The following is a 12,371-nucleotide window of genomic DNA, read 5'->3' on the forward strand; positions in this document are numbered from 1 at the left end:
AAAAAAAAAAATGAAAATAATAATTAGCCGTGCTATAATTAGCGAATAATGAGAATCACTCAGCACGAGGGATCACTGTAAATTCTAAAATTCATTTGAACGCACTGTTGCTCAGCATCAATCGATATTGGTATTGCTTCATGATTTAAAAAAAAAAAGAAAACAAATTAATCGATAGCGAGATCTGTATTTTGGAAAATGTTCTAATAATTCATATGTAAACCCAGAAAAATAGAAAATCTGTGCAACTAAAAATATAACTATTGTTCTATTTCTATGCAGTGATCAGGAATACATGAATAATATTTCACAAGAAATCGCCATCTTTTTTAGTAATTATTTTCTAAAATATTTCACATTAATCTGTATTTTACCATTAAAGAAATTTTCAATCTTTCACTCAATTTTACCAGAAACCAATGTTCAATACCTAAAAAAATTTCAAGATGACAACTTCCCATCTTAACGACAAACCTTCTTCCAACCGAATATGCAAAAATGATAAAAAGTTCCCTCTAACATTTATGGAAATTCAGACCTTCGAAAGTGACGGTAGGTCGAGCAGTGTAAATGGGAATCGGTGACCACCAACTGTTGTTTTTTCGTCGAACAGTGGTCGAGGACAGCGATGGAGGAGGTGGAGGAGGTTGATACCTGAACCTCGGTCTGTGTTTATCAGGATCAAACTGTTGATTCGTGAAAACGTCCGACTGCTTCAAAATAGACGATGAATTTCTCGAAGAAGCGCACACTTTTCCCGTCACTTTACTTCCATCTCTGATCTGCACATTTTTGGAACTAGAAACTGAGTCAGTTTTCGAGGAAACCCGATGCCCGGCTAGGTCCGGGGGCGAAGAGAGAGACCGCATGTTGTCCCTTCGACTGGGGTACCTATGAGCCACCCAGCGACCCGCCAGATACGGGGCTATGTCACGGAGTTCACGCACATCCGGAGAGGAGGTGAACATTTCACCCAGAATCGAGGTCTTCCGCATGCCGAATGTTTCGAATTTCTTCCTCAAACGACAGACAGGCTTCTTTGCCTCCAGCTCCTTGGTCTCTGCCTTCCTGGCTACAGCACTGGTCACAGCATGAGCCGTCGAGTCCTTCAGTTCAGCTGTTTTGCTGATGACGTCGATGTGAGGCATGGCCAGGTCTTCTCGTCGAAGAGGAACACGTGGAATAGGCGGTGACTCGCCTCTCCGACGAGCCCTTCCTCTCCTGGGCTCGTACTTCCGCCTCAGCCAGGCTACATCCGCGAACTCGTGAGCCTTCACCTTACCCTGCTCCACCTTTTTCAGGAGACTTCGCGCAAGCTCTGGGTCGCTTTGGAACCTCTTTGGTCTCGGGACCAACTTGGACCTACCACCGCTACGCAAGTCCTCCGCACTTTCGAACCTAGCCCTCAGTCGTTTGACAGTACCGTTTCTGACCAGTTTCAAATAGGCGCGCCAGTACTTGTCAGGGTCTGGCGAAGAGCCCCGCAAATAAATGCTTTCGAGGCTGCAGGACGAATCGGATCGAGTGGTAGCGCGACACGGACTGACGCTGTGAGGTCTGTCGTGTTCACGGTCCCGTGAGCACGAGCGGAGGGACGCTCCTCTGGGTGAGATCGAGCGTGTCCTGCACCCTGACAGGGGCAGGGTCGCGTACCTAGCTGTCTCTGTTTCGCCGAATAACTCTCTCAGGTCGGCAAAACTCTGCGAAGAAGACAATCGTCCTTTCTTCCTGCAAGGCGAAGTACCTTCCGGCTTGTCGGTGTTCTTCTTTGGCGTATCCTTGACATCTCGCTGGATGACCGTTTTCACGGACGTTTCTGAGCTACCCGTGGTGCTGTCTCGTTCGCTTCCTGAATTAGCAGCCACGACTTTAGCTCGCGTGTCATCTTCGGGAAGCGTCATCGCTAAGAGTGGCGATTTTTCTGACCAATCTGACAAAACGTTCTCCACTCGTTGCCGATCGGCTGGAGTCTTGTTATTGGGTGTCAAGATTAGCAAATAGTTGCTTTTGTCTTTGGTCTTTGATGGCTCTGCTACAGCTGATGAGTCAAAGGTGATCGGTTTTGGAATCTTCTTGGCTGCCAGTGCTGCAGCTATGCTACCTCGAGTTTCCCTCGGCACTGACAGTCTTCTTTGGGAGATTTTGTCGAGAACTTCCTTACCTAGGGTCACGGAGAGCCTTTTCTTTTCCAGCTCGCTCATTGAGGAAGAAATCGGGGCAGACTCGGATCTCTCCAGACTCTTCCCTCGACTAATGGAACCACTCCTCTTCCTTGTCGATTCTGAACGATTGGAAGGTGGTTTTTGATAAACTGAACTTGTATCCGGGGTGATCATTGAATGACATCGCACGTGGAGGCCTTTTCCATCATCTTGGAGTACACTGGTTGATTCCGTTTGAGGGGGAACCACAATTTCGTATTTAGATAGGGAATCACTCTTATGGGAAGCTGAGGTCTTTTCCTGTCGTGGATCCACTTCAGACTTCTGTGAATTCTCGCTACCATAGATTTCGTTCAGTTGCTTCTTCAAGGTAGCCACCTGTTCTATCGACAGGCTGCTCCAGAATTTTTTACTACCACCAAGACTTCTCTGCAGTAACGGCTGATCCAAATTATCCAAAGACTTCTCGTTCTGATCGCCCTCTGCCTTTTTCTGAATTGTGTTTGCCATGTTGATCACTGATGTACCCCGCCATAGCGGTTTGTAAGTGTCCTTTCTTGACGAAATCTCTATCTTCTTAGAAGACTCAGTCTGTAGCTTCCTAAACTGCTGTATGATGTTCTCTACTGAACGTTCCTTGCACCTCAAACCACAATCACCGTTCCACTTGAACTTGCTCGTATCCTTTGTACTGAACAAAAGGTCCTTATCCTTCTGAACTGCCTTCAGTTTCCCATAAAGCGTATTAAACTCGGTCTGAATCCTCTCCTGAGACCTCACCTGTTTCCAACGATCGTAATCCACGATTTCTTCGTTCCTGAGCCTGGGTCTCAAATCGTTAGAAGAAAACGTCCTCTCCAGTTGGCCTAATCTTTCCAGGCTGGAATAGAAATCGTGCAGTTCTTTGTACCTCGTTGACTTCCCTCTATCGTGTAGCATTTCTAACACGTATCGACGATACTCTTCGCGTTCAACCGGTGACATACAAACAGAACTCGTGCTTCTGGTCAAGGATAAACTGGACCCGAATTTTGATCCTTGCAGCCCGTCCACCTCGCTCGCGCTTCTGGCTCTAACTTTCTTCATGTGATGAACATCTGTTCTATCCTGTCTCAAACTTCGTATCAGTCTACTGGCTGGGGATTTGACTGGGGATGGTGAGGACGTTCGGGAAGAACGCTTCGAGTCTGAATATTCCGACAGAGTCTTCAAAGGTGGCTCGCTCAAGCTTCTTTCCTTCAGACGCTCCTTCGTCAATTCTGGTTCCAGGTCTTCTATGCCTAAAAGACTATCGAATTTTCGGACTTTCTGAAAGACAGACCTACCGGGCCAGCTAACACCGTAAGGACTCGAGCTCCTGCTGGAAGCTACGCTCTCTCGTTCCCAGTTTTTGAACTTTGAATTCGAAACTGGACGTTTATGAGCTAAGTAGATGCTAAGGGATTTCAAAGATGGCTCGGATTTACTACTTTCTTTGATGTTTTCTTGATATATCCTTGCTCGTTCGCAGACGATAGACCTTCTCGAAGGAACGTTCTCGCTGGAGACAGCAGACGAGATGGATCTCAAGAAAAGATTCTGGAAGAAAGTGTCTGAACGAGTAGCTTCTTGGTGTTTTTTAATTTCGTCTTCATTTTCAATATTACTCTTATCAGAAGCTTCCATTCCTACATTTTTTTTTGGCCCTCTTTTAACTTCCACTTTCTTCTTCTTCGAAGCAGGATTCACATGTATCGTTTGAGGTTTCTGTATAGACGATTTGACGATAGTTAAAGGCTTCCCTCTAGGTCGGTCAGGGACAACTGCTGTGCAGGAAGATATTGGCGAACGTATACGCTCTTTGGCTACTTTATCCGGTTGCTTGACTATCGTTTTTGGTTTCTTAATATCTGTGAATACAATCTTGGAAGTAGAAGAGCTTATAGGAGACTTCTGAGAAGAAGACTTAATCGTCTTCAGAGACTTATCCAAATTCTTCTGTCTTCCATTAATCAAATTCGAAGAACAAACGCTAGCTGAATGTTTAACAACACTTTGAGAAGGAAAAGTTCCCATTTCCACGTTTCTTTCACTTTTATCCCTGCACTTCTCTAAACGTAACTCAGCTGATGATTTGACGAGTCTCCTCGTCGATTGCTCCTGTTCTCTTCTCGTCAGCCGCGTTTTCACGCTATCCTTTTTTACACTGGACATTGATGAACAAACTCCGTTACAATTTTGCGATTTTGAAAGCTGTTTGGGGATCATCCTCGCGGAATGAACCGATTTATCGTCTGGGGGACGTTCTTTACTGACCACTGTCCGAGTTCTCTTCTCCGCACCTGTCTCCAGTGAACTTTGAGAAGGATAAGACTCGAACTTCTTCCTGCTCAACCTACAGGACACTGTGGTATCTAAATTCTGAAAGTTTTCCCGACTTCGCTTGTATCTATCCAGGTTACTACACAGTCGTTCTCTGTGTGAACCAAAATTGGACGCATCAGCACTGAAGCATTGTTTGTGCCTCGACTTCAGAGACTGCGTGACGTCTGTAATTTGTCTTCTGGTATACAATTTCAAAGTCTTGCTGTTTCGAGAAGATTGTCTTCGAGGTGGCGAGGGTGGCCTTGAAAATGTTCTGCTACGAGCGTTTGTCGTGTCTCTGGAAGAATTCGAATTTGTGACTGTGGACTGTGCGTTCATTTTCTTGATCTTTGAACTCTGGTTGCTGGATGTTTGCTTGTATCGCGAGGACACAGGCGTCGCTGAAGAAGTGGTTTTCCGATGCACACGGATCCGCGTCAAAGTGGGCGAGATAGGAAAGTACTCGACGCCCGAGTCGTCTGTGGACAAAGTTTTTCGCATCGTTTGTTGGTCGCGTGTTCGTGAAGAATTGCGTGCCGTGGAACCCTGTCACCAAAAGTATCGAGGAAAGTCTCTTTTCAAAAGCTGGTGATTCTGCCTTGGTTTTTTAATCCGGTACAGCGTGAAGATCGGAAAGTCTTCTCAGCGGTGATACAGCTGGTGCATCGTATTACGAGATTCGAGTAAAATTAAATCGCATACCAATATCGACAGATGCCGAGGAGCGGTGCGTTGTGTAATTTAAGAGGTAAATAGACGAGAAAAAGAAAATACAGTATTACCTCTCTAAGTGGCGTAACTTATAACTGACAATAACCGTGTTAAGTAATTAAACTAGTAATTAACCTATTAAAGAATAAGGCTTGTATTTCAATGTGGACAAGTAAGGTAAGTAGATACAGCAAAATTAATTAAATTCGCGTTAAGAAATTAAAAAAAAAAGATAAATAATGTAGTAAATTAATTATATATATTTTCTATTAAATTAAAATTACGTTAAGTTCAAAACGATATGATTTTCAATATCTTTCGCTATAATAATACAAAATTTGGAAAAAGAGTAATCATTAAATTTTAATAGGTTGTTATTAATTGCAATATTAGTAATCAATTATTCACTTGGAAACCTTACAGTAATAATAATTCTAATTTATCTGACATACTAATTAGAAGATTCTAATTAGACAGATAAAAATGTTGCCATTTAGGAAGGCAATACTGTATTCGTATAAAATATTGCGTTCAAGCTGGACATCGGCTACAGAAACATGGCTATGATTCATGCTTTATGCTTTTCACTCGATGCGCATTATTCAAAAGCCGTGAAATTCAAACAATCCTAGTCTTTCATGAAATCAATTATACCGTTTAGTAATGTCTGAATCATGTAACACTTACATCAAAGTGATTTTTCAAACGAGGTCAGAAAAATATCAAAATTCGAAGCGATAATAAGCTGTTACAAGCGATTGTTAAATAAATTATAAATCGAGAAAAATGTTACGTATCGTCTTACCAATATACTGTTATTAAACTCACGCTGCCAATTCGTTATCAATATAAATTTTAGAACACAATAGAACTCTATTTATCCGAATGAAATTTAACAATTTTCAAATTTAAACTTTCAATTTTCTGCCTTATACTATAATTGAAAATAATCAAAATTCGAATATATTTATGAAATGCCAGCTTTAATCATTTAAATGTGAAATTGTCAGAAAAGGAATTTGTGAATTCCTATCATATTAATATCCCAGTGATCAAAACTGTCTGTTAAGCTAGAATGTGTATTAGATTTATGAGTTCACTGGAAATGCTATTTCTGAAGGACTTCCTGGATATTATACACATATCCTCTAAAAGCAGGATATTGAAGATTTAAGTTATTCGTGTGGGAAGTGCTTCAGAATATATTTTGACAGGTGGTCCCGGTAGATATTTAATAAATCTTCTAATAAATCAATTTGACATATTATCTAAAATAATTCGGATAAATAGAGTTCCATTGCAACAATAAAGATCTGAAACTTTTATTTTTTTTCAACTGTAATTTTTATTTGATTTATAAAAATTAAGAACTTTATGCTTGGAGACGTAAAGTGTTTTTTTCAATGAAAACTAAAATAGGTCACACGATCATGCAAAGAACTTATAATTAGTAAGACACAGGTATCCTTAATAATTAGACAAATAATAAAATCAACATGCCTTTGTTTAGATAATGTCAAACAATAGTAGAAATGCAAAAGTACATTAAAATTCAGAGAAATAAAAAGGTAGCTTTTAAGATTAAAAATCAGAATCATGGATTTGGAGACTCACCCTTTGGTCGTTCAGGGGCTGGCTTACGAAGTCCATGAAGAGGTACGTCACCACCACTTTGCACAGTTTTATAAGCTAAACGTTGCTCTAATTGACTCAATGGACTGATGTCTTCTTTGCGACGAAATACTAGTGTGGAATCACTTTCATAGCCAGATTCTTTGAGAGCACTGTAATCAATGATAGACATTCGAACAATTATTTCATTAGGGAATATTGAATTACTTTCAAGTTAAAGATTTTTGAAACACTTGCAAACTTTAAATAATTTAATTTGATTTTTAAATTTCAATCTTCGTAAGTGAAGTCACTAGAAATATAAAATTACTTCAAATAAACTTCAGATCCACTTACTGGGACATATAAGGTTTTGCTGGACGACTGTTGCGTTGATCGAAAGGCTGAAAACGTGAAAAATTAATTATTGATATATGAAAAATCATTTTATTTAATTAATAAAATTATATATAAATTTTAAGGTATATTTCATGCTTTTCGCGATTTTATCATACAAAAAGTTTCAATCGAATTCATACATAATAGATTCATAGTTTCAAACGATATTATTCTGACGTTTATGCAAGTGTGTTCATAAAATATCAAACAGGAGTCACGTCACATGCGACACTTGGCCAATGCTAAGCGCAAATGAACAACAATGAAGGACAATCAGTTAGCAAATGAGCAAATCAGCTGATATAGAGATAGAGAAGAGAGAAAGAATGTACAAGAACATTGACACAAGTGACAGTGTAACAATAATAGAAAAGAGAAGAGAAGAAACTATTTATTTTAATCCCTTGTCTTATGATATGTTACTTTATAAATCCTTGGTTGTCTAAATTATAAATCAAATAGCAGTTAAGTATTATACTCATCAAACTTTTATTATCTGGACTTTCATGCATCAAATGAAATCATTTAGGAGAGAGATTACTATGGAAAATAGAACACTGATCTTGGTCAAGTCTGATTTTTAATATTAATTTATATATTCTGAAATAGGTAATATTAATTTTCATTATTGTGTTGCAAAAAAGACAATATTTAATGAATTGATTAAAGAAGATTATTATAATCAATGAAAATATTTAAACGTAAGTAATATAACGATTAATATGTAATATGATTCCATTTCATAAAACAAGAAATTAACTTGAAAAGGAATTCAAGAGGTCAACAGAGAAGAAGTAATGAAGAAAAGATACAATGTTATTTCTAACATAATATGCTTATTCCAAACAGAATAAGACCTGAAGTGGCAATTCAGAACTGTCTACAGTTCATGTTTAATACGTCAATCGTGTAGTACTTTGTGTTTATGTGTTTTGTTTATTACGTCAAGGATTAACCCTTTCACTGCATATGACGCATCGCGACGTGTACATACATCCATACGTAATTCGGAAGAGAATTAAAACACCTTATTAGGATAGCCAACATCTATTGATAAAGAATTTTCTTGGACTATTTGAAAATGGAAAATTTAATTAATTATTATCATCCAATATCTATTTTATCGAACTGAGCCAAAATTCGAAAAGTAGAACTAGCACGTAATCAATTTAGTTTCTGCAATAATTCCTTAAAAGCAATGTCCGCGTTATTGCGTTCTTGATGAAGTGTTGGAAAAATCGATGAAGAAGAATAAACACTATTTCCTGATTACAGTTGACATGCGAAATGAATTTAATACCTTTCTTATGGGATAGTGTTATTGTGGCCACTTATTGCGATTCTGCAGGGATACGGTAGCAGAGAAAGGATTTGTTACAGATCCTCTGGTATCTAGCATGATAGGTTACTTTACGTGGATGTGCCATAAGGTTCAATGGTGGGCTCTCTTTTATGGAACATTATTTGTTCCGTACCGACCATTCATTGAAAGTAATGTCAAGTAGTGAGTTCAAAAGAAAGGTAGACTCTTGGAGTCAAAGAGCATCAGCCACTTTACTTTTATTAATCGATATTGCAAAGATGCCTAACAAATATTTGTAGGTGATCGTAGATGATCGTAGTTGCAGCGAAAGAGATAATACCTTAATTTGTCAAAATTATTACTATCACAGACTGCCAAATGAAAGCCATGTCCGGGAGAATAAATATTCCAGTGTTTCGCCATTAATGTAGCCAGCTTCATCAAAATACGACTATCTTTTTAATAGTCTAACATTTTAAGACAATGTTAACGAAACCTGGGAATACTCAACTACGAGGACATGATTTACACTCAGAAGCCTCTGACAGTAACTCTGATTAAGAGAACCCAAACTTTGGGTCACTGATTTCAATAACACTTTCAAAAAATATAATAGGCTTCTTCTTTAAAAATTACCCTCCATGCAGAGGCAATTATAAAAAAGTTATTTTATGTTTCAAAATTGATCTCCCTATGTATTTAGATAGTCGTATCGATAAACGAAGAAAGATGAAAAAGAAACTTGGGAAAAGAATTTTCGAAAAATAAATGATTAAAGAACTTTATAACAACTGTCCCTATACATAAAATATAATTTGTAAAGAAGAAAAAGCCAGCTATATTTTCCAAAAAAACTTTCATTGAAATCAGCGAATCGAAGTTGGCGAGTTATCAGACTGTCTCAAGAATCTTAAACTTAATACGTCAATCGTGCATTCTACTTGTCCACGATGAATCAGCCTCTAACCCGTGAAGGTGTCGTCGACGACGGTGATGCTAGGATAATGTGATTGCTGCTGGAAATAGAAGAAGACGTGGAAGAAGAAGAAGTAGGCGAGACGCGTTGATGATGATGATGATAATGATGGTGATGATGGTGTCGATGACGATGCTCGTCGCTGGTAGCCTGTAGGAGGGTCGATCTGATAGCTGTCGATCTGTCGCCACTCGGCGAGTTAGATCGACGAAAGCAACGATCCGGCAGTACAAAGCTCTTGGATCTTCCTTCCAGCATGCCAGTGTGCCAACCGCAGTCGGCAGCCCGATCGAGAGGTCTCACTAGGCCGTCTTTCGAGTAGTCGAGCAGATTCGTGCCCGACCACTGCATCGCAGCCGTCCTCTGGGTTTTATTAGTATCGCGGATACAGAGGCTACGGGAGCTATCATCCGCGTTCGTACGTGACTTTCCAACGTTCTCGAGGGCTTTCGAGCTGCTGACCGCTGGTACCCTTACGTTGTGACTGCTCTCCGGTCGGTAGGAGAGGCTCAGAGCCCGATGGCTCAGCCGAGCGTCCAGAAGCTCCTCCATCTCCGTACCCTGAGGATGTCCATTCTCGTTCAACCACTGTCCGCGTTGCGTTGTCAGGCGTTGTTAGCGTCGTCGTAGTTGTCAGGACCAGGACCATCGGGGGTGTAACGGACACGATACGCAAACAGCAGAGATACACACACACACACGCGCGCGCACACACAGAGAGGCATCGATCACGGTACGTGTACGTTGCTCGAGTATTTCGATAGGGGACCATATGGTGCGATCTTTTCCAAGAATCGGGATAGACATGCATGGTTAACCAGGTGCGTACGATGGATCAGAGGTATTCGGAAACTATTAGGATTATCATGGCAAATGGACGATTTTGAATTACGCTTCGACGTGATTTGAAATCCAATAGTATCGTATTGAGGCTTAAGGTTTAAAGAAAATTATTTCATAAACGTTTTATCAGTATTCTTAATGCAAAGTGGTTGGCTTTTTGATAAAGTGAACAATGGAGAGCAGACTCTATATGCTTCGAAACCAATTATTTTGTGTTGTAACTAACTACCAGTCATTTTATATTAAAAATGTTAATGAAGGATTTGTGTACTTTCATAAAATTTTTAGCTTAAAATTAACATGACATAAGTGCTATTTTACAGTATTTTTATCAAATCCCGTTACATTTCCTATGTTTACTAGTTGACCATTTGACATAATACAACCCAATGTTTGAAACCATCGGTTACCATTTGTCAAGGTTAAAGAATATGCTGTGATGAGAAAGAAGAAATGTAGAGAAAATAGGTTTAGATACACTAGAAAACATTCAACGGTTCTTAGTATACCACTAACAAACACGAAAGTTATTTATATTTATCGTATTCCTTGATAGCAAGCATACAATAAGAAAATGCAATTTCTAACAGTTCAATTTGATTACTTCATAAATTGTTTAAAATTCATTGAATGAGCAGTTTTTGTTTTTTTTTTTTTTTTTTTTTTTTTTTTTTTTTTTTAGTAGGTAAGTTCGTACTAAACCTGCATTTCAAATTAAAATAAGAAATATTTATGGTACGTTCTGTATATTAAAACACAAAATATTTAATGATTTGAGAGCAAGAAATAAATACAGTAAATTGGTAAAATTTAGTATGGTAATGAAAAGAATAATCTTAATTTTTTTTACGGATTTCTAAAACATTTTTAGCTAATGAATGACGAAAACGTTGATGGACCAAACTGATGATAGAAATGTACGAAAGGAGTAAAATGAGAGCGATCTGGGAGTAGATAGAAAAGAAGTATAGCGAAGGAAAAGTGGAACTGGTACTTATTTAACTATGATTAAGTATAAAAATGGCGTACCCCATCGAATATGTCCATGACCTCGTCCCACCACTAGAAACACAGAATTAAATATAGCGTTAATCTATGCACTAATCATATGAGATTAAAATGGTATAAAAATTAAACAAAATAAAATAACTGAATGACGTGTTTCACGACCGCTTTTCATCTAAAATTACTTTTTCAAATATTATTTTTAATAATATTAATAATCAGATATATTCATTAAAATTAGTTATCTTTGTTTATAATAATAACTTCAGAAATTATTAACAATTTTACAAATATTTTTTAATACAGAATATTACTCTATATTAAAAAAGTCAAGTATTCCTGAAAATCTTTTATTCTATGTTTTAAAAAAAGTTCACTTTGAATCTCATATTTTTGAATGATCCTGTACTGTTATCCAGTAGTCAATTTTAATTTACATGAAATCGTCGTTTTGCATTTTGAACGAAGAATTTTACTTTCAGATGAAAAGCAAGTCACCGTTCGATCACTGAAAGCAGCACTACTGAAAGCTAACTGAAAAACAAGGAGCACGATGGAATACTGAAAGCAAAAACGTAATTTCGTGTGCTCGACATATCCGAACATCGAAATACATACAGGTACCATCGAAAGAAACGCAAAGAAAGACATGTTTCACACGATGACGCGATTATAAAACAAGCTTTGAACAAATGAAAAAATCAAATGTTGCTTCGTTAATTAATTGAGATTTCAGCCGTTCGATTAAATTGTTACCTTCCTTCTCGTCCGTGTGACAGAAGTTGGCTAGAAAGCAAAGCCATTTCAAACGATCATGTTCGAGACACACCATTCGGGAAGCTCCTACGTATAGTACGTATTGTACTGTGACTCGAAACACAGGGTGTCTCAAAAGAGATGTACATCGAAAAAATTGCAAAGGATTTTTTGATTCCTTAATTACAGAGAACTTTTTTACTGATTTTCACAGTGTAAATCCTTTTTGAGATTCTACATGTATGGCGACAAGTATTAATTT

At 38.3% G+C, this 12,371-nt stretch overlaps 1 protein-coding gene across 7 annotated transcripts in view; it reads right to left on the reverse strand.

Annotated features, from left to right (window-relative positions):
* Positions 1–12,371, reverse strand: part of LOC114876112 — a 96,633-nt gene that overhangs the window by 19,843 nt on the left and 64,419 nt on the right. For 6 of the 7 annotated variants that reach the window (XM_029187192.2, XM_029187190.2, XM_029187193.2 and 3 more), the window contains exons 16-18: positions 11,378–11,410; positions 7,185–7,231; positions 6,831–7,000 (exon numbers count right to left, since the gene is read on the reverse strand). In XM_029187192.2, coding sequence (XP_029043025.2) covers positions 6,831–7,000; positions 7,185–7,231; positions 11,378–11,410 — 250 coding nt within the window. Of the gene's footprint in view, positions 1–538; positions 4,985–6,830; positions 7,001–7,184; positions 7,232–9,982; positions 10,094–11,377; positions 11,411–12,371 lie in introns of all 7 variants that reach the window. The other variant, XM_029187197.2, reaches the window with a different exon arrangement.

The sequence above is a fragment of the Osmia bicornis genome, chromosome 2 (assembly GCF_907164935.1).
Source record: "Osmia bicornis bicornis chromosome 2, iOsmBic2.1, whole genome shotgun sequence".
Taxonomy (NCBI): domain Eukaryota; kingdom Metazoa; phylum Arthropoda; class Insecta; order Hymenoptera; family Megachilidae; genus Osmia; species Osmia bicornis.